The sequence below is a fragment of the Ranitomeya imitator genome, chromosome 2 (assembly GCF_032444005.1).
Source record: "Ranitomeya imitator isolate aRanImi1 chromosome 2, aRanImi1.pri, whole genome shotgun sequence".
Classification (NCBI taxonomy): domain Eukaryota; kingdom Metazoa; phylum Chordata; class Amphibia; order Anura; family Dendrobatidae; genus Ranitomeya; species Ranitomeya imitator.
Genome location: NC_091283.1, coordinates 190,017,772 through 190,044,420, shown reverse-complemented (window position 1 = coordinate 190,044,420; position 26,649 = coordinate 190,017,772). Strand labels below are relative to the sequence as shown.

General features: G+C 44.3%; 1 protein-coding gene across 4 annotated transcripts in view; it reads left to right on the top strand.

Moving 5' to 3' along the window:
• The window catches only part of LOC138662585 (golgin subfamily A member 4-like), a 268,158-nt gene that overhangs the window by 148,977 nt on the left and 92,532 nt on the right, over positions 1-26,649 (top strand). For all 4 annotated transcript variants that reach the window (XR_011318036.1, XM_069748392.1, XM_069748393.1 and 1 more), the window contains 2 exons: positions 16,976-17,090; positions 18,922-19,051. Coding sequence is in view for 3 of the 4 variants with exons in the window: in XM_069748392.1 (XP_069604493.1) it covers positions 16,976-17,090; positions 18,922-19,051 (245 nt within the window). In the remaining variant the exon portion in view is untranslated. The remainder of the gene's footprint in view (positions 1-16,975; positions 17,091-18,921; positions 19,052-26,649) is intronic.

Here is a 26,649-nt window from a genome sequence, read left to right as displayed (position 1 = left end):
CGATTAGCGAAAAGTTGAGCTTTCTCCTGGGACAAGATCAAATTGTCCACTACCTGAGTCCAGATCTGCTGCAACCTATCCACCACAGAATCCACCCCAGGACAGTCCGAAGACTCAACCTGTCCTGAAGAGAAACGAGGATGGAACCCAGAATTGCAAAAAAATGGAGAAACCAAGGTAGCCGAGCTGGCCCGATTATTAAGGGCGAACTCAGCCAACGGCAAAAAGGACACCCAATCATCCTGGTCTGCAGAAACAAAACATCTCAGATATGTTTCCAAGGTCTGATTGGTTCGTTCGGTCTGGCCATTAGTCTGAGGATGGAAAGCCGAGGAAAAAGATAGGTCAATGCCCATCCTACCACAAAAGGCTCGCCAAAACCTTGAAACAAACTGGGAACCTCTGTCAGAAACAATATTCTCAGGAATGCCATGCAAACGAACCACATGCTGGAAGAACAAAGGCACCAAATCAGAAGAGGAAGGCAATTTAACCAAGGGCACCAGATGGACCATTTTAGAAAAGCGATCACAGACCACCCAAATGACTGACATCTTTTGAGAAACGGGAAGGTCAGAAATGAAATCCATCGAAATATGTGTCCAAGGCCTCTTTGGGACCGGCAAGGGCAAAAGCAACCCACTGGCACGAGAACAGCAGGGCTTAGCCCTAGCACAAATCCCACAGGACTGCACAAAAGTACGTACATCCCGTGACAGAGATGGCCACCAGAAGGATCTAGCCACTAACTCTCTGGTACCAAAGATTCCAGGATGACCAGCCAACACCGAACAATGAAGTTCAGAGATAAGTTTATTAGTCCACCTATCAGGGACGAACAGTTTCTCTGCTGGACAACGATCAGGTTTATTCGCCTGAAATTTTTGCAGCACCCGCCGCAAATCAGGGGAGATGGCAGACACAATGACTCCTTCCTTGAGGATACCCGCTGGCTCAGATAAACCCGGAGAGTCGGGCACAAAACTCCTAGACAGAGCATCCGCCTTCACATTTTTAGAGCCCGGAAGGTACGAAATCACAAAGTCGAAGCGGGCAAAAAATAACGACCAACGGGCCTGTCTAGGATTCAAGCGCTTGGCAGACTCGAGATAAGTCAAGTTCTTATGATCAGTCAATACCACCACGCGATGCTTAGCTCCTTCAAGCCAATGACGCCACTCCTCGAATGCCCACTTCATGGCCAGCAACTCTCGATTGCCCACATCATAATTACGCTCAGCGGGCGAAAACTTCCTGGAAAAGAAAGCACATGGTTTCATCACTGAGCAATCAGAACCTCTCTGTGACAAAACCGCCCCTGCTCCAATCTCAGAAGCATCAACCTCGACCTGGAACGGAAGAGAAACATCTGGCTGACACAACACAGGGGCAGAACAAAAACGACGCTTCAACTCCTGAAAAGCTTCCACAGCAGCAGAAGACCAATTAACCAAATCAGCACCCTTCTTGGTCAAATCGGTCAATGGTTTGGCAATGCTAGAAAAATTACAGATGAAGCGACGATAAAAATTAGCAAAGCCCAGGAACTTTTGCAGACTTTTCAGAGATGTCGGCTGAATCCAATCCTGGATGGCTTGGACCTTAACTGGATCCATCTCGATAGTAGAAGGGGTAAAGATGAACCCCAAAAATGAAACTTTCTGCACACCGAAGAGACACTTTGATCCCTTCACAAACAAAGAGTTAGCACGCAGGACCTGAAAAACCATTCTGACCTGCTTCACATGAGACTCCCAATCATCTGAGAAGATCAAAATGTCATCCAAGTAAACAATCAGGAATTTATCCAGATACTCACGGAAGATGTCATGCATAAAAGACTGAAACACAGATGGAGCATTGGCAAGTCCGAACGGCATCACTAGATACTCAAAATGACCCTCGGGCGTATTGAATGCAGTTTTCCATTCATCTCCTTGCCTGATTCTCACCAGATTATACGCACCACGAAGATCTATCTTAGTGAACCAACTAGCCCCCTTAATCCGAGCAAACAAGTCAGATAACAAGGGCAAGGGATACTGAAATTTAACAGTGATCTTATTAAGAAGGCGGTAATCAATACACGGTCTCAGCGAACCATCCTTCTTGGCTACAAAGAAGAACCCTGCTCCCAGTGGTGATGACGATGGGCGAATATGTCCCTTCTCCAGGGATTCCTTCACATAACTGCGCATAGCGGCGTGTTCGGGCACGGATAAATTAAATAATCGACCTTTAGGGAATTTACTACCAGGAATCAAATTGATAGCACAATCACAATCCCTATGCGGAGGTAGAGCATCGGACTTGGGCTCTTCAAATACATCCTGATAATCAGACAAGAACTCTGGGACCTCAGAAGGGGTGGATGACGAAATCGACAAAAATGGAACATCACCATGTACCCCCTGACAACCCCAGCTGGATACCGACATGGAATTCCAATCCAATACTGGATTATGGGTTTGTAGCCATGGCAACCCCAACACGACCACATCATGCAGATTATGCAACACCAGAAAGCGAATAACTTCCTGATGTGCAGGAGCCATGCACATGGTCAGCTGGGCCCAGTATTGAGGTTTATTCTTGGCCAAAGGTGTAGCATCAATTCCTCTCAATGGAATAGGACACCGCAAAGGCTCCAAGAAAAACCCACAACGTTTAGCATAATCCAAATCCATCAGATTCAGGGCAGCGCCCGAATCCACAAACGCCATGACAGAAAACGACGACAAAGAGCATATCAAGGTAATGGACAGAAGGAATTTGGACTGTACAGTACCAATGACGGCAGACCTAGCGGACCGCTTAGTGCGCTTAGGACAATCAGAAATAGCATGAGTGGAATCACCACAGTAGAAACACAGACCATTCAGACGTCTGTATTCCTGCCGTTCAACTCTAGTCATAGTCCTATCGCACTGCATAGGCTCAGGTTTAACCTCAGGCAGTACCGCCAAATGGTGCACAGATTTACGCTCGCGCAAGCGTCGACCGATCTGAATGGCCAAAGACAAAGACTCATTCAAACCAGCAGGCATAGGAAATCCCACCATGACATCCTTAAGAGCCTCAGAGAGACCCTTTCTGAACAAAGCTGCCAGCGCAGATTCATTCCACTGAGTGAGTACTGACCATTTCCTAAATTTCTGACAATATACTTCTATATCATCCTGACCCTGGCACAAAGCCAGCAAATTTTTCTCAGCCTGATCCACTGAATTAGGCTCATCGTACAGCAATCCGAGCGCCAGGAAAAACGCATCGACACTACACAATGCAGGGTCTCCTGGCGCAAGAGAAAATGCCCAGTCTTGAGGGTCGCCGCGCAAAAAAGAAATAATAATCAAAACCTGTTGAATAGGATTACCAGAAGAATGAGGTTTCAAGGCCAGAAATAGCTTACAATTATTTTTGAAACTTAGAAACTTAGTTCTATCTCCAAAAAACAAATCAGGAATAGGAATTCTTGGTTCTAACATAGATTTCTGATCAATAGTATCTTGAATTTTTTGTACATTTATAACGAGATTATCCATTGAAGAGCACAGACCCTGAATATCCATGTCCACACCTGTGTCCAGAATCACCCAAATGTCTAGGGGAAAAAAAAAAATGAACACAGAGCAGAAAAAAAAAAAAAATGATGTCAGAACTTTTTCTTTCCCTCTATTGAGAATCATTAGTTTGGCTCCTTGTACTGTTATATTTGCTAATGACAGGTGTTATGAAGGCAATCCAGAAACACAGTGTGCTTAGCGATCAGAGCGCACACAGTGATCTGACAAATACCCAAAAATACAAGAACGAGCTCTGAGACGTGGAAACTCTGTAGACTGCACACCTGATTCTATCCTAAACACAACTAAAAGCGACTGTGGATTGCGCCTAACAACTACCTAGGCAACTCGGCACAGCCTAAGAAACTAGCTAGCCTGAAGATAGAAAAATAGGCCTGACTTGCCCCAGAGAAATTCCCCAAAGGAAAAGGCAGCCCCCCACATATAATGACTGTGAGTAAGATGAAAAGACAAAACGTAGGGATGAAATAGATTCAGCACAGTGGGGCCCGATATTCTAGGACAGAGCGAGGACAGTAAAGCGAACTTTGCAGTCTACAAAAAACCCTAAAGCAAACCACGCAAAGGGGGCAAAAAAAAACCCACCGTGCCGAACTAACGGCACGGCGGTACACCCTTTGCGTCTCAGAGCTTCCAGCAAAACAAAAGACAAGCTGGACAGAAAAAAAGCAACAAAAAAGCAAAAAGCACTTAGCTATACAGAGCAGCAGGTCACAGGAACAATCAGGAGAAGCTCAGATCCAACACTGAAACATTGACAAGGAGCAAGGATAGCAGCATCAGGCGGAGTTAAGTAATGAAGCAGTTAACGAGCTCACCAGAACACCTGAGGGAGGAAGCTCAGAAGCTGCAGTACCACTTGTGACCACAGGAGTGAATTCAGCCACAGAATTCACAACACTCCTCACTATGAAGACGAGACAGGGGCGACGGACCCTTTTTAAAGGGGTCCGATCTCCCCAAACCAACAAAGGGCGAGCACTTGGAGTGTCGCCTCCACGTATCCTCTCCCGCAACGTGGGACCACTAGCCGGACTCAGCCCTGACCATCCTAAGGTAACGAAACCCTAGGCTGTACAGGTGCTTATGTGCAGTCCATGCGGCCCCCACTGCATCACCAATGCTCAAACAGGCGGACGGTCCCTCTCCTCATCCCCTGGAGGGAAGATGGAGTCAGGGTCCCTTATACAGCCCCCTCCTCTAACCTTAAGTTCTGAGATCCATTGCGAGGTGGGGGGCTGGGAGGGCTCCAACGACCGCGCGTTTCCTCGGACGATAGCAGGCCTCTCTCTAGCCCCGTGGCCGTTTCTTTGGCGGGCGCTGCAGTTTCTCGGCTACTGGCGGCGCCAGGCCGCGAGCCGAGATCCCAGCTCAACTTTCGGGTCCGCCCCTTCTTCCTGGGACGGACTCCAGGTAATTTAGCCCCCGGCTTCAGGCCGTGTTAGGCCGTGGGTGGAAGTCCCGCCCCTTTCAGCCGCGTCATCTTCCAGTGGCTCCACCCCCTCATCCTTGGACGGACGTCGGGGGAAAAATTGAAGCCCCGGCTTCAGCCTCCCATAGGCCGTGGGCCGAAACTCCGTCATTTCCGGCAGGACTGCCCACCAATTGAGCGCTCTCTTTATAGGGAACAGCACCTGATGCGTCGCCCTGTGACTGGTTCCACAGTACAGCCGGGGACACAGGACTGGGGTAAGTGCTACTACCCCAGCCTGACAACTGCAATTTCCGTTCCGGCAGCTTATCTAAAAGTTGTTCCGATTATAGCAGATCTACCATGTCTAGAAAGACCAAGTCCCATACGGTTTTATATACTGCATGTTTGGCCTGTCGATCCGTTTTTCCGCATGCCCAGAGTAATAGTCTGTGAGGCCTGCGATTCTGAACGTGCTCAGGAGCCTTTCCCTGCGACTCAGCCCAGTGTGTCAGGAGCAGAAAATGTGGTTTCTCCCCCAGAATGGGTCGTCTCTGTCACAATCTATGGCATCCCTAACGAAGGCAATCGCGTCCCTTCAGACCCCAGCTGGGGCCAGGGACAGCGGTTCGCCTGTCTTGGAGAGGACCTCCGGTTCACAGGAGCCTCCGGCCTGCAAGTGCCGCTCTCTAACTAGGCAGACGTGGGGGAAGGGAACCCACACAGCGTCTCCCGGCCCGTCGGGTGCATCTGCATCCCTGAGTTCCGTCTCTCGGTCACCCTCACCAGCAGACATTAGCGGACATCGTTCGGACTATGATTCCGAAGGGTCCCTCAATTTAGAGGCGCCTGATTTACCAGGAGTCAGTAGACGGCCTCATTGAGGCTGTCAACCAAACCCTGGGGGTAGATGACGAATCCACCTTGGCCTCCGGTCATAAGGTGTCGTGTAAGAGGGTCAAGCTGCCTAATAGAGTATTTTCCACTCACCCTGAATTTGAGGACTTAGGCTAGTTTCACATTTGCTTAAAAACGCATGCGTCGTTTTTTTGCCGAAATTTGGACGCAAGAAAAATGCAATTTGTTGCGTTTTCTGCGCCCGACACTTGCGGCAAAAAAAGCATGCGTTGCACAACGCAGCACAACGCATGTCCATGCGTCCCCCATGTTAAATATAGGGACGCATGCGTCGCCGCTGCGTCGCCCGACGCAAACACGCAAAACGCTAATGTGAACGTAGCCTTACATGCGTTTTTCCTGCGTTTGCATTTTTGGTAAGCATGATGAGAAATTTCACAGGAGAAAAATCAAGATCCAGACACCGCCAATGGGACTACAGAGGGCGTGTGACATGACTCTGTGGACAAAAATATGGAAAAATTGTAGCTCTCAAAATGTGGTAATGCAAAAAATATTTTTGGGAATAAGCGTTTTTAGTGTGTGACAGCTGCCAATCATGAAAAATCAACTAGAAAACCCACTATAAATAGAAATGGCTAGGGTTAGGATCCCTAGGGTTAGGATCCCTAGGGTTAGGGTTTGGATCCCTTTATCACCTTGATGGTGGGGGGTGGCTTATCAGTGTGTAGACTTGTTTTTTTCTATGGAAACGCATGCGTTAAAAAACGCAACCAAACGCATGTGCTTAAACGGATGCGTTTACATAGACAGCAATACTTTTTTTGCCACACAAAAAGCATGCATTTTTTTGCGGCAAAAAACGCCTCTAGAAATTACTACATGTTGCATTTCTGCAACAAAAAAAGCATGCGTTTTTAATGTTAAATATAGGGGGAAAAAGCATGCTTTTTTTTGTGTTAAAACGCAGCGGCAAAAAACGCAAATGTGAAACCAGCCTTAGTCCAGCGTCACAGGGAGTGGCCGGACAGGCGTTTCTCGGGACAGAAGGCTCTAAATGCTAGATACCCTTTCGCCTCTGAGCTCGATAAGAAGTGGTCAGAATCCCCTTCGGTAGAACCCCCAGTTTCACTTTTGGCTTCTAACTCATAGAAAGCTTGGCTCGTTCATTTTTTGAGGCCTCAGTTTCAGCCTTCTCGCCCTCTTTTGCGGCGACTTGGATAGCTAAGGCCATGATATTCTGGTCAGAATCTTTAACTAGGGCTCTACAGGATAGGGATTACCAGTAGAGGTGACAGAGATGTCAAATCAGATAGCGCTAGCTGGAAGCTACCTGATTAATGCGTCCTTGGATGCAGCAAACTGTGTGGCATTGGCGGCCACAAACACAATTTCCATTAGAAGAGCTCTATGGTTGAGGACATGGCGGGCGGATTCTTCCTCCAAAAAATCCCTTACAACTCTGCCCTATCAGAGCGGCCGATTATTTGGCGAAAAACTGGATCAGCTCATTTCTGATACCACAGGAGAGAAAAGCAATTTTCTTCCTCAGCAAAAGATCAAACAGCCGTTTAGTCGCCAGTTTCCGGCTCGGTTTAAGCCCTTTCGTAACACCAGGTGGACCCCAGCGTCAAACCCCATTGGCCAAGGTCGTCCTAATCAGGACAGAGATCATCAGATCTCCTACAGAGCCAACCAGTTGGGAAGAATGCAGTCCCAACTGCCGAGATCAAGGGGATCTAGGTCCCATAGGTTTTCGGCCAAATGACTGGAGGCATTCTCCGGTCGTCACCAACAGAGTAAACGGCCGTCTACTCAGGTTTCATCAGTCCTGGCTCACTGTCGTTCCCGACAGATAGGTAGGAGAACTAGTGTCCCCAGGGTACAAGATAGAGATTATCAGCCGCCCCTGAGCCGTTTTCTTCCCTTCCGTCTTCCCAGCTCAGAATCCCGTGTACAAGCCTTACTCAAAACGATCGAATCCCTTGGGCACAACGGAGTCATCAATCCCGTTTCGAAGGAGGAGAGGTTTCAGGGGTTCTATTCCAACCTGTTCATAGTTCCCAAAAAGGATGGAACTTTAAGGCCAATTTTGGACCTGAAATGTTTAAACAGGTTTGTCAACATTCGGCATTTCCGAATGGAATCTCTCCGCTCTGTCCCTTGGAAAAGGGAGAATTCTTAGCTTCAATAGATAATCAGGATGCCTATCTTCATATCCCCATATTTCCTTCGCATCTAAGATTTCTACGTTTTACCGTAGGCAACCTACATTTCCAGTTCACAGCCTTACCTTTCGCGTTGGCCACCACTCCCAGGGTGTTCACAAAGGTCATGGCAGCAGTATTGGCCATCCTGCATTCCCAGGGCATAGCCGTCTTGCCATATCTAGACGACCTCCTTGTCAAGGGGCCGTCTTTTCGGGCTTGCGAGGAAAATGTCAGCATTAGGCTGGCGTCACACTTGCGAGTTTTACGGACGTAAGAGCGCAGAAACTACGTCCGTAAAACTCGCAAAAAATACGGCACAATTATTCTTTATGCCCCTGCTCCTATCTGCCGTATTAAACTGATCAGTATTATACGGCTTTCTACGGCCGTAGAAAATCGCAGCATGCTGCGTTTGTCACCGTATTGCGCAAATAAAACGTCAATGAAAGTCTATGGAAGCCCCAAAAATACGGATTACACACGGACCAGCAGTGTGACTTGCGAGGAATACGCAGCGCTGTTAGAGAGAAAAGCCGGTAATTCAATTACTGGCTTTTGCTTTCTCCTTCCTAAACCCGACATGATATGAGACCTGGTTTACATACAGTAAACCATCTCATATCACCATTTTTTTTGCATATTCCACACTACTTAGTAGTGTGTATGTGCAAAATTTGGCCGTTCTAGCTATTAAAATAAAGGGTTAAATGGCGGAAAAAATTGGCGTGGGCTCCCGCGCAATTTTCTCCGCCAGAGTGGTAAAGCCAGTGACTGAGGGCAGATATTAATAGCCTGGAGAGGGTCCATGGTTATTGGCCCCCCCCCTGGCTAAAAACATGTGCCCCCAGCCACCCCAGAAAAGGCACACCTGGAAGATGCGCCTATTCTGGCACTTGGCCACTCTCTTCCCATTCCCGTGTAGCGGTGGGATATGGGGTAATGAAGGGTTAATGCCACCTTGCTATTGTAAGGTGACATTAAGCCAAATTAATAATGGAGAGGCGTCAATTATGACACCTATCCATTATTTATCCAATACTAGTAAAGGGTTAAAAAAACACACACACACATTATTAAAAATTAATTTATTGAAAAAAATCACAAAGGTTGTTGTATTAATTTATTCTACTCTCAATCCACTCACTGAAGACCCTCGATCTGTAAATTAAAAAAAAATAATAAACCAACAATATACTTACCTTCCGAGAATCTGTAAGGTCCAACGATGTAGATCCATCTGAAGGGGTTAAAATATTTTGCAGACACGAGCTTTGCTAATGCAGGCTGCTCATGTCTGCAAAACCCCAGCGAATGAAGGTAAAGTAGGTCAATGACCTATATTTAGCTTCATTTGCGGTGAGGCGCCCTCTGCTGGCTGTTCCTAGATCGTGGGAACTTTCCTAGAAAGCTCCCTTGCTCGAGATCATAAGAGGGCGCCCTCTGCTGGTTGTCCTCATATGGACTCGCTGCCTCTAGATCAACCATAGCCAGGTGGATACGATCTACTACTCAGGCCCACCGCATCAAGGGCATGGTCGTTCCGGCTTGTATCAGGGTACACTCCACTCGGGCAGTGGGAGCTTCCCGGGCGCTTTGGGACCAGGCTTCGGCAGAACAGGTTTCCAAGGCGGCAACTTGGTCCAGTTTGCATACCTTTTGCAAACACTATAATATCCATACTCTGGCTTCTGCGGATGCAAGTCTGGGTAGAAGGATTCTTCAGGCATCGGTAGCGCATCTATAGACGGAAGATGCCCAGAATTTATGCAGGTGAGTCAATTTCCCACCCAGGCACTGCTTTAGGACATCCCACAGTCCTGTGTCCCCCAATTAGACGAAGGAGAAATATGGATTTTTGTGTTACTCAACGTAAAATCCTTTTCTCCGAGATGCTCATTGGGGGACACAGCTCCCTCCCTGTTAGCCAGATGGCTCCTTTTATATTTATTTTTTGCTATTTGACTTTATCAGTCGGTGGGGTTGTTTCTAGACGTGTTGCTTCTGTATTAATGCTGATTTTTTTTTTTGTTATTCTACTGCTTTTTACACCAAACTGGGTTCGCCTTCGGCCAGTGTCAGGGTGTATACGACAGAGGAGGAGGAACTTTTTTTATGTTTACTTAGTGTCCGCCTCCTGGCGGCAGTAGCATACACCCACAGTCCTGTGTCCCCCAATGAGCGTCTTGGAGAAAAGGATTTTACGGTGAGTAACACAAAAATCCATATTTTTGCACCATTTTCATCAATTTTTCAGATCAGAATTTCCTCATTGTATGCTAAGGGTATGAGGTTTTACAAAACCAGAGGAAGAAACAGATCCTCTAAAATATAGCTTTTATTAATAAACTCTAAAAAAAACAAACTCCACTCTATAAAGACATATCTATGAGAGGATTAAGTCAAGGTCAGGTAAAACAAAAATTCACATATCTTGTCTTAATTACAGATATTTGTAATGAAAGATAGGTCTAGGGGAAGAGAGCATGATTCTCTGCTTCCCTACTTACCAGCGGAGGTTGTCACCCTTTGGGGAAACGCAATGGCGCCCCCACTCCACATTGACTCGCCCTAACTGACCCTGATAGGAATCCCTCAAGAAAGCCACAACTTTTTGCTTAACCCCTCTCTGACCTTAGACGTACTATCCCATTGAGGTGACCTGGGCCTATCTGACCCTCGATGGGATAGTACGTCATATGCGATCAGCCGCGCTCACGGGGTATCGCGGACGATCGCCGGCGGGTGTCAGCTGATTATCACAGCTGACATCCACCACTATGTGCCAGGAGCGGTCACAGACCGCTCCTGGCACATTAACCCCCGGAACACTGCGATCAAACATGATAGCAGCATTCTGGCGGCATAGGGAAGCATCGCGCAGGGAGGGGGCTCCCTGCGTGCTTCCCTGAGACCCTCGGAGCAACGCGATGTGATCGCGTTGCTCTGAGGGTCTCCTACCTCCTCCCTGCACGCCCGGATCCGAAATGGTGGCCTTCCGGTCCTGCATGGAGGTGGCTTCCAGGCGCCGGGAAGCCTCCCTGCACTGCCATGTCGCTGATGACACAGTGCATTGCAAAATGTCAGATCAGCGATCTGTCACTATAATGTGATGTCCCCCCCTGGGGCAATGTATAGAAGTAAAAAATATATACCGTATTTTTTGGACTATAAGACGCAATGGACTATAAGACGCACCCAGGTTTTAGAGGTGAAAAAATAGGGAAAAAAATATTTGAAGCAAAAAAGGTGGTAAAATATTTAATAACATAAACATACTATTATATGTGCTGTTATTATATATAATAGTATGTTATTATGTTGGAAGCTGCGGGTAGAAGATGGAGCTGCGGGACCAGTGTGGTGGCTTTAAAGTACTATATGAAGACGCTGGATGGTGAGTATAAGAATGGGGGCACAGGGCTTATATTTAAAGCACCACTCCAGCACTGAAAAATAACACTGGTGTGCGGCTTTAAGATCCCATTGGGAGAACTATAACTCCCAGCATGTCCTGCAGAACCTATGGCATGCTGGGAGTTATAGTTCACCACAGGAGTGGCAGAGTGCTTTATTGTGTGTTGTTGTGACTAACCTTTTAATTGTGGCAGCCAGCCACTGTGGTGAGGTAAAATGCTGGAGCATCCCATCCCATGACACCACAGAGCGCTCCCTCTTGTTGCCTTTCCACAGCACAGGACTAAGCTTGCAGATTGTAGTGTGGTGTCTGCAGGACCTGTGATGACATCAGAAGAGGGAGGGCTCTGTGCTGCCATGTGATGCTCCAGCCCGCCCACTCCTGACATCACACAGGTCATTGTTTTGGAGCACTCAGCCGGCAGGCAGGTATGCAGCGATCTTGTCCCCTCTGGCCCCTGCTGTTGCCTCCTTCTCCCCTGGACACACAGATCTCCCTGCAGGAATCCAGCACTGGGGAAACCATGTGTGTCCCTGTTAAGGAGTATTCATTTGCTGCTCCTGACTCACCACTCAGCTGACAGGTGGGCGGGGAAGCAGCCAATGAATATTCACTGCAGTTTAATGATCGGGACCATGTGGCTTCCCCAGTGCTGATTCCTGAAGCCAACAGGGACATTTTTCTGCCTCCCAGTGCAATCCCACTCACTGCTGCCCTTCCCCACGTTACATCCCTACCATAAGACGCACCCACACTTTCCTCTCAAATTTGGAGGAAAAAAGTGCGTCTTATGGTCAGAAAAATACGGTATATATTTACAAGTGTAAAAAAAATTAATCCTAAATAAAGAAAAAAAAATATTGTTCCAATAAATACATTTTTGTCTAAAAAAAATAAATAAAAGTACACATATTTAGTATCGCCACGTCCGTAACGACCCGACCTATGAAATTGTCCCACTATTTAACCCCTTCAGTGATCACCGTAAAAAAAAACAAAAAAAAACAAAAAAAAACACAGAGGCATAAAACAACGCTTTATTATCATACCACCGAACAAAAAGTGGAATAACGCGTGATCAAAAAGACAGATAGAAATAACCATGGTACCACTGAAAATGTCATCTTGTCCCGCAAAAAACGAGCCACCATACAGCATCATCAGCAAAAAAGTAAAAAAGTTATAGTCCTCAGAATAAAGCGATGCCAAAATAATTTATTTTATATAAAATCTATTTTATCGCATAAAAGCGCCAAAACATAAAAACATGATATAAATGAGGTTTCGCTGTAATCGTACTGACCCAAAGAATAAAACTGCTTTATCAATTTTATCAAACGTGGAACGGTATAAACACCCCCCCAAAAGAAATTCACAAATTGCTGGTTTTTGTTCATTCTGCCTCATAAAAATCGGAGTAAAAAACGATTAAAAAATGTCAGGTCCCCGAAAATGGTACCAATAAAAAAAATGTCAACTCGTCCCACAAAAACAAGACCTCATATGACTCTGTGGACCAAAATATGGAAAAATGATAGCTCTTAAAATGTGGAGACGCAAAAACTATTTTTTGCAATAATAAGTGTCTTTTAGTGTGTGACAGCTGCCAATCATAAAATCCGCTATAAAAACCCGCTATAAAAGTAAATCAAACCCCCCTTCATCACCCCCTTTAGTTATGGAACAATAATAAAATTTAAAAAATGTATTTATTTCTATTTTCCCATTAGGGTTAGGGTTGGGGCTAAGTTAGGGTTAGAGTTGGAGCTAAAGTTTGAGTTAGGGCTACAGTTAGGGTTAGGGCTAAAGTTAGGGTTAGGGCTACAGTTAGGGTTGGGCTAAAGTTAGGGTTGGGGCTAAGGTTAGGGTTTGGATTACATTTACGGTTGGGATTAGGGTTAGGGGTGTGTCAAGGTTAGGGGTGTGGTTAGGGTTATGGTTGGGATTAGGGTTAGGGGTGTGTTGGAGTTAGGGGTGTGGTTAGGGTTGGGATTAAGGTTAGGGGTATGTTGGGGTTAGGGATGTGGTTGGGATTAGGGTTAGGGGTATGTTAGGGGTGTGGTTAGGGTTAAGGTTGGGATTAGGGTTAGGGGCGTGAGAAAATATTCAGAAAAATTCCCACGCTCGAGTTCATCTGAGGTTATGCCAGCAGGGGGTGCAGCACCGCAAGTCTAGGTAGATTTTTTATTTTAACTTTGTTTCAGGTGACAAGGGTCTTCAATTGGATTGAGAGTATAATAATCTATTACAACACCCTGTGTCTTTATTTCAATATTCCTAATGTGTGTGTGTTTTATTAACCATTTACTACTATTGGATTAATAAGGGATAGGTGTCATATTGACGCCTCTCCATTATTAACCTGACTTAATGTCACCTTACAATAGCAAGGTGACATTAACCCCTTATTACCCCATATCCCACTGCTACATGGGAGTGGGAAGAGAGAGGCCAAGTGCTAGAATAGGCGCATCTTCTAGATGTGCATTTTCTGGGGTGGCTGGGGGCAAATGTTTTTAGCCTGGTGTGGCCAATAACCATGGACCCTCTCCAGGCTATTAATATCTGCCCTCAGTCACTGGCTTTACCACTCTGGCGGAGAAAATTGCGCGGGAGCCCACTCCAGTTTTTCCTGCGATTTAACCCTTTATTTTAACAGCTAGAGTCCCCAAATTTTGCACATACACACTACTAACATTAGTAGTGAGGAATATGCAAAAAAAAAGGGATATGAAATGGTTTACTGTATGTAAACCATGTCTCATATCCTGTCGGGTTTGGGAACGAGATAGCAAAAACCGGCAATTGAATTACCGGCTTTTCTGCTATCTAGCTCTGTATGAAATATAAATACATACATATATATATATATATATATATATATATATATATATATATATATATATATATATGTATATGTATATGTGTCTCACCGACATATATATATATATATATATATATATATATATATATATATATATATCCCTATACTTAGACATTTATTATAGCTATTCTATTCTAACCTGTCAGTGTGATTTTACTGTACACTGCACTGAATTACCGGATTTTCTATAGAACACCGCTGCGTTTTTCTCGCAAGTCACACTGTTGGTCCGTGTGTAATCGGTTTTTTTCTCGCCCCCATTGACTTTCATTGGCGGATTTTTTGCGCAATACGCTGACAAACGCAGCATGCTGCGATTTTCTACAGCCGTAGAAGACCGTACAATACGGATGCGTAAAATACAGCAGATAGGAGCTGCCCCATAGAAAATCATTGGTCCATGTGCAATGCGTATTTTCTGCGTCTCTCATACATCCGTAAAACTCGCTAGTGTGACGCCGGCCTTACTCTTGGGAAAATAAAAAATTGGGGGTGAAAAGATCATTCTTTTAAAAAAAATATGATTTTTTATTTTTACGGCTCTACATTATAAACTTCTGTGAAGCACTTGGTGGGTTAAAGTGCTCACCACTAGGGTTGAGCGAAACGGATCGTTCATTTTCAAAAGTCGCCGACTTTTGGCAAAGTCGGGTTTCATGAAACCCGACCCGATCCCTGTGTGGGGTCGGCCATGCGGTACGCGACTTTCGCGCCAAAGTCGCGTTTCGCATGACGCGCTTGGCGCCATTTTTTTCAGCCAATGAAGGGGCGTGGGCAGAGTGATGACATAGGTCTTAGGGGCGTGGACGCCTATCGCCATGTTGTCGCTTGTGCGCTGTAGCGATTTGCACTGTGTAACACCAGCTTTTCAGTTCAGGGACGGACGGAGGGGAGAGGGGGAGAGGGAGAGAGAGAGAGAGAGAGAGGAAAAAAAAAAAAAATCCCTTTGCATTGGGTTTCGTGTTTCGGTCGATCCTCGACTTTTCGCCAAAATCAGCCGATTTCACTCGACTTTTGAGATAGTCGGGTTTCGCGAAACCCGGCTCGACCATAAAAAAGTCAAGGTCGCTCAACCCTACTCACCACACATCTAGATAAGTTCCTTTGGGGGTCTACTTTCCAAAATGTTGTCACTTGTGGGAGGTTTCAATGTTTAGGCACATCAGGGGCTCTCCAAACGCAACATGGCGTCCCATCTCAGTTCCAGTCAATTTTGCATTGGAAAGTCAAATAGCGCTCCTTCCCTTCCGTGCTCTGTCATGCGCCCAAACAGTGGTTTACCCCCACATATGGGGTATCGGTGTACTCAGAACAAATTGCACAACAACTTTTGGGGTCCAATTTCTCCTGTTACCCTTGGTAAAATAAAATAAATTGGAGCTAAATTGAATTTTTTTTTAAACATTACAAAAATTCATGTGAAACACCTGAAAAGTTAATAAACTTCAAAGTTTTAAAATTGCAAAATTTTCGCCAAATTTCCGTTTTTTTCCCAAATAGACGCAGGTAATATCAAAGATATTTTACCAGTAACATGAAGTACAATATGTCACGAGAAAACAATGTCAAAATCACTGTGATCCGTTGAAGCGTTCCAGAGTTATAACCTCATAAAGGGACAGTGGTCAGAATTGTAAAAATTGGCCCGGTCATTAACGTGCAAACCACCCTTGGGGGTAAAGGGGTTAAGTGCAATACAAATTTTTCTGAAACCTGACACTATTTTTCCTTTTGGTAATAACTGTGTACGTGCCCATTATTGAATACATGTAGATCACTGTGCTCACTTCCTAGGTATGTTCTTAGATATATTAATCCCTCTAATATAGTTATAAAGATTGTTCTAGATGGACCAAGAATATATTTACTGGGTTCCAGACAACTGTATTGAGTACTAGGGCACACAGTAGGAAGTCAAGTAAGGTCACATAAGCGATATTGTCCAATATGGATACAGTAAGAAAGTAGTGAACTAAATCACGCACATGTGACCCGCTCTTAAGTGGGCCCTCACATAAGGGAATAGATATGTGATGCACTAAATTTGATCACATACAGCAGTATTGTTCATAGAAAATAACAGAGAGTGATAAACTTAGTAGACTTCATAAAGCATGTGTGACCCTCTCTTCAATGGGCTTCCACATGCAGATAGAAAATATGCAAAAAAGCAAGGTCGTAGACCCCCCAAAATAAAAAAAAATAAATACATTAAATAGTAAAAAATTGTATGTTATTTTCTTTTTTCATTATTTTTTGGGGGGGACTGTATGGAATCATTATTATTAGTATTTATTTATATAGCACTATTAATTCCATGGTGCTGTACATGAGAAAAGGGGTTACATACAGGGTTATAGATATCGTTAACAGTAAACAAGTAGTAGAATCAGTAGTAGTTATGTATCAATTAAATGCCAAAGTCACTTGCAGCAACATTATTGATAAATTAGCTCAATAATGAGGTGTGGTGCAGAAAGTAGGTAGGTTCCAGTTTAACTATACTTCTGCTGTGCAACCTAGTACTTTAAACATATAGCATAAATGTGATGAGGGTGATTTATCCATATGTTTTTCTGTGGTTTTTATATTTTTGCTTTTCCTTGATAGCTGGAGCAGAGCTTCTATGGAAGGAGAGCATGGAGTTGAGGAATGAATGTAAATCTTTATCTAAAGAAGCTGCTGAATTATTATCCATATTCAACCAGCAGAGAGCTGTACACAGGTACGACCGCCGTCTGCACGCGAATATACCGGATGACACACAGTGACTAATACTCTAGCTGAAGCATGAATATGCTGACACACAAGATATGAAATAAAGATGCAATATATCATTTGTAAGATGTGCTTCGTATTTTTTCATATGTATAATAAGACTGTAAAGCCACTGTAATGCAAAGGGATTTACCTGTGGAAAAAGTCATGACATTTTATTTTGTCCCTTGGGCAGTGTTCAGACAAACATGGCAATACACAGGCCAGTCACGCCTGCAGATATGATAGAGTGCATGTGCTGCTCAATGCCCTCGTCCCCATTGCAGACGGCTTGCAAATTTCATGCCATTGATAGAAGGACTTTCATTGACAAACTGGAAGATTAGTGGACGCTGGAATTTTTTTTTTTAATTAATTATTTTTTGGCTCTGTGTGTACTAGAACATTTTCTTACTTGTATAGTGTGCAGTCCGCTGTATACACACGAGCAGGACAATGGACAATATTCTTTTCATCTGAACGTGGCCATAAAGTAATATTGAGTAAGACTGCTTAGTGCAGTCGAAACGAGTCAACTGGGTCATGTCGACCATGTAAATTTTTCATTTGTATGCCCTATATTTTCTTTTGAAAAATATAAAGAAAAGGAAAATCCAGTCCTGCTGAGCCAGTCTTCATTTTTTTCTATTTTCCTCAATTTCAAGAGCAGAGCTGAAGAAATCCTCAGCATACACCCCACCTTTATCTTCAGTGAATTCTCGCACTGATGATTTCTGTTGACTGACAAAATCTCAGTCTTGAGATGCAGATGTCATTTAATTTCCTATACGTTTAGTTGCTTTTGCCAAATCTTTAAGAGGCAGTTCCAGTATATACCGTAAACAGTTTCTATGACTCTGTTGTTGTGTTTTTGCCATCTTTTTGACTCTTAGTACCTAATCAGCACCCCAAAGTTTCAGAAGTTCATATCTGCAGTCTTTCAGCTCTGTAGGCCGGGGTTAACAATCCCACCAGGGTAACATATGCATGAGATTTGCATGTTTACCGGTTTTAAGATATTCTGGTAGCTCTACGGTATATATTCAACTTCTATGGGGTTTATCTGCCATTGTTTAACCATAACAGTAGAAATGCAAGATTCAGAGGAAACCTCCTAATACTGTAGGTTAATACATAGTATTGGATATAAGGGTTTACTTGAATGAGTTGTTCTGCAATGAACAAGGCCATGGCGTAAAAGTTTGTGTTTTTACTTATTCCTTTGTGTTGTGTATTACACTGTGGTAGGAAGGAGAAGGTAATTGTCCAAAAGTGGGAAATAAAGCACAGATGTATCTCAGGTAGGGTCCCTTACAAGTTTGTAAGGAAACCTACTTCCCATATGGAACTATAAAATCTCCAGCATTTACTATGCAAGACATTCTGAAAGTCTGCAAGTATCTACGGTATGGTGCAATTAGAAGTGCCGTCCCATCAATGCTCCTTATGATAGTGACCGGAAGATTGCTAATACATTCAAAGTGTCCCCATGCCTGATCATGTTATTGGCAGCACATCCCTTGTTTACACAGTAATGTGCTACCGAAAATTATGATTATTTTTGGGTCCGGTATAAACCATTCGATTACTTGGTGAGCAAGTGGGGTGATTGTCAGCATCTTGAAACGAGTGGATATTTGGGAATACTAGACTAAATTCGCCATAACCTGTTTTAGTAATGATAATAACGGTAGTTACTGTTCAATGTGTGGAAAAAAAAATCCGTCCTGTTCTTGCATATGTGTTTTTCCCCTTTTATATTGAATTTTCTTTTAATTATCTATTTTTATACTGAACAGGCAACCAAGGAGACAAAGCTCACAGAGGACAAAGGCTGTAGGGAGCCTCCTAAGCACTACTGACACTAAACTGAGCGATACAGAAACACTAAGTTTGAGTCGTAAAAATGATTCCAGAGACCTTAACAAGGTACGCCCATTTGTCCTGGGTTTCTCTGCTGTATTTAGCATGTTATGTGATACAAAGGGTCATGTATTACAGCTCCTTACAAGCTCTGTGTTGTAAGAAGTTATAATATAGCACCCATGGGCTTTTGTGCATCTATTACACCTCTACAGGAGAAATATAAATCTTTGTACCTGTTAGCCAGTAGATAGCTTGCAATTTGTTACCATTTTTTTTAGTTAGCCATTAAAAGGTATCAACCACTGAGGACTCTCAAGTCTAAATATTTTTCTATTTCACCTCTATTCCTCCAATTTCATACAAGGCAGGATCCTTTGGGTACTGTGTTTTAAAGATCTCTCCTTGATTGAAACTTTGATTCTGGGAGGGAGAAAGCATGTACGTTAATATGGTGCAGTGCTGACCACCATACAGCAGAACACATACAATTCTACATATATACGGATACAATAACTTCATCATACCATGATGTTCACCAGATAGATTTTCTCAGATAAATTTCTCCATTCTGTCTATATGTGAAAATTGAACAGCACACAGATGTCATCCGAGCGTGGTCCGATTTTTTTTCCACTGACTCATTGACTTGTATGGCCAAGTTCAATCCAATTTACAGATGCAAATTGGGCGTGCTGTGATTTTTTTTTGTGTCACCCCCTGCTAATCCGCTGTAACCGGTGCTTTTCGGATGCTGCCGGAGCACAGAAGCTCCATCAAAATTATAGTGGCCACGTCCAAGTACTGCAGATACACCTGTTATTCACTTGAATAAGGGTGGATCTGCAATACCCAGCGGCAGCCACTATAGAAGTGATGGAACTTCTGTATTTCAGCAGCATCTGACAGCTTCCAACTGACACTGCTAACAGCTGATCAAGCTTCTATGATGAGGTAAGTTCCATACTAGACCAGGGAAACGAAGTGGATGTTGACTGTATGTACTTTTCAAAGGCATTTCATATGATGCCACACAAAATGTTGGTACAGTTGTGCTCAAAAGTTTACCCACCCTGGCAGAATTTGTTTTCTTTGTGTTTTTTCAGAGACTATGATAACACCAAAACTTTTTCTCCACTCATGGTTAGTGGTTGGGTGAAGCCATTTATTGTCAAACTAGTGTGTTTTCTCTTTTTAAGTCATAATGACAACCCAAAATATCCAAATGACACTCATCAAAAGTTCACATACCCCATGCATTGCCCCCTCTATCATCAATTACATCTTGAAGTCTTTTGTGGTATTTGTGGACGAGGTTCTTTATTTTCTCAGATGGTAAAGTTGCCCACTCTTCTTGGCAAAAAGCCTCCAGTTCCTGTAAATTCCTGGGCCTGAGTTGCCTAGCATGAACTGCGCGCTTGAGATCTCCCCAGAGTGGCTCAATGATATTGAGGTCAGGAGACTGAGATGGCCACTCCAGAACCTTCACTTTGTTCTGCTGTAGCCAATGACAGGTCAACTTGGCCTTGTGTTTTTGATCGTCGTCATGTTGGAACGTCCAAGTACGTCCCATGCGCTGCTTCCGGGCTGATTATTGCAAATTTGCCTCCAGTATTTGCTCATAATGTGCTGCATTCATCTTTCCTTCTACTTTGACCAAGTTTCCTGTGCCTTTGTAACTCACACATCCCCAAAACATCAGCAATCCACCTCCATGCTTTACAGTAGGAATGGTGTTCCTTTCATCATAGACCTTGTTGACTTCTCTCCAAATGTAATGTTTATGGTTGTGCCCAAAAAGTTCAATTTTGGTCTCATCACTCCAAATTACCTTGTTCCAGAAGTTTTGAGGCTTGTCTCTGTGCTGTTTGGTGTATTGTAGGTGAGATACTTTGTGGCATTTGCGCAGTAATGGCTTTCTTCTGGCGATTCGACCATGCAGCCCATTTTTCTTCAAGTGCCTCCTCATTGTTATCTTGATACAGCCACACCGCTAGTTTTCAGAGAGTTCAGTATTTTAGCTGATGTTATTTGTGGGTTTTTCTTTGCATCCCGAACAATTTTCCTGGCAGTTGTTGGCGACATTTTTGTTCGTCTTCCTGACCGTGGTTTTGTTTTTATAGAGCCCCTGATTTTCCATTTCTTAATCACAGTTTGACCGCTGCCTACTGGCACTATCAATTCCTTGGATATCTTTTTGTGTCCCTTTCCTGTTTTATACAGTCCACTTACCTTTTCCTGTAGATCCGTTGAAAATTATTTTGCTTTCCCCATGACTCACAATCCAGATTTGTACCAGTGGCTGGATGAAAGATGCAAGAGTCTGTCAGGATCACAGAAACTCACTCAGCTTTTATGCACATGCACTGATTACAAGCAAAAGGTCACAGCTGAGGATGTTACTTTTAGTAGCCATTCAAACCCATTTGTATCAACTTCTGTGCAGGTTATCAGGCCAAAATCATCAGGGTATGTGAACTTTTGACTAGGGTCATTTGGATGTTTTGGGTTATCATTATGATTTAAAAAGAGAAAAATAATGAGATGCATTAAAAGAGGCAGAGATGCTCATGTAGAGAACATAGGTTGTATCTATACAAGTCCGTAGTGCAGTCACATCTCCTGTGTAGAAGAAGGACATAGCAGAACTTGAGCGGGTGCAGAGAACAGCAACCAAAGTTATTAAGGGAATGGTTGGGCTCTAGAACCAAAACAGGTTATCAGACTTGTAGTTATTCAGTTTGGAAAAACAAAGGCTTAGGAGCGATGTTATTACAATGTACAAATATGAGGGGACAGTACAGAGATCTTTTTAATGATCTTTTTACACTTAGGGCTGCGACTGGGACAAGGGGGCATCCTCTACGTCAAGAGGAAAAAGGTTTAATCATAATCACAGTCGCAGAGTCTTTACTGTAAAAGTAGTGAGACTTGGAAGGCTCTGCCACATGATGCCGTAATGGTTGATTAACTGCTAAAATTCAAGAAGGTTCTAAATGCCTTTCTTGAAAAATATAATATTACAAATTATGTGCATTAGATTCTGTGATCGGTCGTTGATCCAGGGAAATAGTCTGATTGCCGTATGTGGAGTCGGGAAGAAATTGGAATTAATTTTTCCCCCAATATGGAGCAATTGGTGTCTGCCTCATGGGGTTATTACCTTCCTCTGGATCAACATGTTAGGCTGTAGGTTGAACTTGATGGACTTAGTTTTTTAAGGTTGAAGGAAAACTTATGAAACTTTAAGGGTAAGGGTATTGCACACCCACTGATCAGATATTGCTTGCCTATCTTAAAGATGGGTCATCAATAATAAATGGAAAAAAAATAAGTTGTGGCCAATCTCTTTATTTGTCAGACATTTAGGTCACAATTCTTAATTTTCATTTTATTTAACTCATTCATCTAAATAGGCACACAGTGTTTAATGAAGTGGCGCAAATAAAAGGTGCTCTGTTATGTAGGCAATCCAGTGACACAGTGTGCCAGCAATCAGAGCACATACAGTGATCTGACAATAACCCAAAAACAATAGAACGAGCTCTGAGACGTGGAATCTCTGTAGACCGCAATACCTGAACCTATCCTAAACACAACTAAAGGCAGCTGTGGATTGCGCCTAACACTACCTATGCAACTCGGCACAGCCTGAGGAGCTGACTAGCCTGAAGATAGAAAAACAAGCCTGACTTGCCTCAGAGAAATACCCCAAAGGAAAAGGCAGCCCCCCACATATAATGACTGTTAGCAAGATGAAAAGACAAACGTAGGGATGAAATAGATTCAGCAAAGTGAGGCCCGATATTCTAGATAGAGCGAGGATAGCAAAGAGAACTTTGCAGTCTACAAAAAACCCTAAAGCAAAAAACCACGCAAAGGGGGCAAAAAGACCCACCGTGCCGAACTAACGGCACGGCGGTACACCCTTTGCGTCTCAGAGCTTCCAGCAAAACGAATTGACAAGCTGGACAGAAAAAGTAACAACAAAAGCAAAGAAGCACTTATCTAAGCAGAGCAGCAGGCCACAGGAAAGATCCAGAAGCTCAGATCCAACACTGGAACATTGACAAGGAGCAAGGAAGACAGAATCAGGCGGAGTTAAATAACAAAGCAGCCAACGAGCTCACCAGAACACCTGAGGGAGGAAGCTCAGAAGCTGCAGTACCACTTGTGACCACAGGAGTGAATTCAGCCACAGAATTCACAACAGTACCCCCCCCTTGAGGAGGGGTCACCGAACCCTCACCAGAGCCCCCAGGCCGACCAGGATGAGCCACATGAAAGGCACGAACAAGATCTGGAGCATGGACATCAGAGGCAAAAACCCAGGAATTATCTTCCTGAGCATAACCCTTCCATTTAACCAGATACTGGAGTTTCCGTCTAGAAACACGAGAATCCAAAATTTTCTCCACAATATACTCCAATTCCCCCTCCACCAAAACCGGGGCAGGAGGCTCAACAGATGGAACCATAGGTGCCACGTATCTCCGCAACAACGACCTATGGAATACATTATGTATGGAAAAGGAGTCTGGGAGGGCCAGACGAAAAGACACAGGATTGAGAATCTCAGAAATCCTATACGGACCAATAAAACGAGGTTTAAATTTAGGAGAGGAAACCTTCATAGGAATATGATGAGAAGATAACCAAACCAGATCCCCAACACGAAGTCGGGGACCCACACGGCGTCTGCGATTAGCGAAAAGTTGAGCCTTCTCCTGGGACAAGGTCAAATTGTCCACTACCTGAGTCCAGATCTGCTGCAACCTGTCCACCACAGAATCCACACCAGGACAGTCCGAAGACTCAACCTGTCCTGAAGAGAAACGAGGATGGAACCCAGAATTGCAGAAAAATGGAGAGACCAAGGTAGCCGAGCTGGCCCGATTATTAAGGGCGAACTCAGCCAACGGCAAAAAGGACACCCAATCATCCTGGTCTGCAGAAACAAAACATCTCAGATATGTTTCCAAGGTCTGATTGGTTCGTTCGGTCTGGCCATTAGTCTGAGGATGGAAAGCCGAGGAAAAAGATAGGTCAATGCCCATCCTACCACAAAAGGCTCGCCAAAACCTTGAAACAAACTGGGAACCTCTGTCAGAAACAATATTCTCAGGAATGCCATGCAAACGAACCACATGCTGGAAGAACAAAGGCACCAAATCAGAAGAGGAAGGCAATTTAACCAAGGGCACCAGATGGACCATTTTAGAAAAGCGATCACAGACCACCCAAATGACTGACATCTTTTGAGAAATGGGAAGGTCAGAAATGAAATCCATCGAAATATGTGTCCAAGGCCTTTTTGGGACCGGCAAGGGCAAAAGCAACCCACTGGCACGTGAACAGCAGGGCTTAGCCCTAGCACAAATCCCACAGGACTGCACAAAAGTACGTACATCCCGTGACAGAGATGGCCACCAGAAGGATCTAGCCACTAACTCTCTGGTACCAAAGATTTCAGGATGACCAGCCAACACCGAACAATGAAGTTCAGAGATAACTTTATTAGTCCACCTATCAGGGACGAACAGTTTCTCCGCCGGACAACGATCAGGTTTATTCGCCTGAAATTTTTGCAACACTCGCCGCAAATCAGGGGAGATGGCAGACACAATGACTCCTTCCTTGAGGATACTCGCCGGCTCAGATGAACCCGGAGAGTCGGGCACAAAACTCCTAGACAGAGCATCCGCCTTCACATTTTTAGAGCCCGGAAGGTACGAAATCACAAAATCGAAGCGGGCAAAAAATAACGACCAACGGGCCTGTCTAGGATTCAAGCGCTTGGCAGACTCGAGATAAGTAAGGTTCTTATGATCAGTCAATACTACCACGCGATGCTTAGCTCCTTCAAGCCAATGACGCCATTCCTCGAATGCCCACTTCATGGCCAGCAACTCTCGGTTGCCCACATCATAATTACGCTCAGCAGCCAAAAACTTCCTGGAAAAGAAAGCACATGGTTTCAACACTGAGCAACCAGAACCTCTCTGTGACAAAACCGCCCCTGCTCCAATCTCAGAAGCATCAACCTCGACCTGGAACGGAAGAGAAACATCTGGTTGACACAACACAGGGGCAGAACAAAAACGATGCTTCAACTCCTGAAAAGCTTCCACAGCAGCAGAAGACCAATTAACCAAATCAGCACCCTTCTTGGTCAAATCGGTCAATGGTTTGGCAATGCTAGAAAAATTACAGATGAAGCGACGATAAAAATTAGCAAAGCCCAGGAATTTTTGCAGACTTTTCAGAGATGTCGGCTGAGTCCAATCCTGGATGGCTTGGACCTTAACCGGATCCATCTCGATAGTAGAAGGGGAAAAGATGAACCCCAAAAATGAAACTTTCTGCACACCGAAGAGACACTTTGATCCCTTCACAAACAAAGAATTAGCACGCAGGACCTGAAAAACCATTCTGACCTGCTTCACATGAGAGTCCCAATCATCTGAGAAGATCAAAATGTCATCCAAGTAAACAATCAGGAATTTATCCAGATACTCACGGAAGATGTCATGCATAAAAGACTGAAACACAGATGGAGCATTGGCAAGTCCGAACGGCATCACTAGATACTCAAAATGACCCTCGGGCGTATTAAATGCAGTTTTCCATTCATCTCCTTGCCTGATTCTCACCAGATTATACGCACCACGAAGATCTATCTTAGTGAACCAACTAGCCCCCTTAATCCGAGCAAACAAGTCAGATAACAATGGCAAGGGATACTGAAATTTAACAGTGATCTTATTAAGAAGGCGGTAATCAATACACGGTCTCAGCGAACCATCCTTCTTGGCTACAAAAAAGAACCCTGCTCCCAGTGGTGATGATGATGGGCGAATATGTCCCTTCTCCAGGGATTCCTTCACATAACTGCGCATAGCGGCGTGTTCAGGCACGGATAAATTAAATAATCGACCTTTAGGGAATTTACTACCAGGAATCAAATTGATAGCACAATCACAATCCCTATGCGGAGGTAGGGCATCGGACTTGGGCTCTTCAAATACATCCTGATAATCAGACAAGAACTCTGGGACCTCAGAAGGAGTGGATGACGAAATAGACAAAAATGGAACATCACCATGTACCCCCTGACAACCCCAGCTGGATACCGACATGGAATTCCAATCCAATACTGGATTATGGGTTTGCAGCCATGGCAACCCCAACACGACCACATCATGCAGATTATGTAGCACCAGAAAGCGAATAACTTCCTGATGTGCAGGAGCCATGCACATGGTCAGCTGGGTCCAGTACTGAGGTTTATTCTTGGCCAAAGGTGTAGCATCAATTCCTCTCAACGGAATAGGACACCGCAAAGGCTCCAAGAAAAACCCACAACGTTTAGCATAATCCAAATCCATCAGATTCAGGGCAGCGCCTGAATCCACAAACGCCATGGCCGAATACGATGACAAAGAGCATATCAAGGTAATGGACAGAAGGAATTTGGATTGTACAGTACCAATGACGGCAGACCTATCGAACCGCTTAGTGCGCTTAGGACAATCAGAAATAGCATGAGTGGAATCACCACAGTAGAAACACAGACCATTCAGACGTCTGTGTTCTTGCCGTTCAACTCTGGTCATAGTCCTATCGCACTGCATAGGCTCAGGTTTAATCTTAGACAATACCGC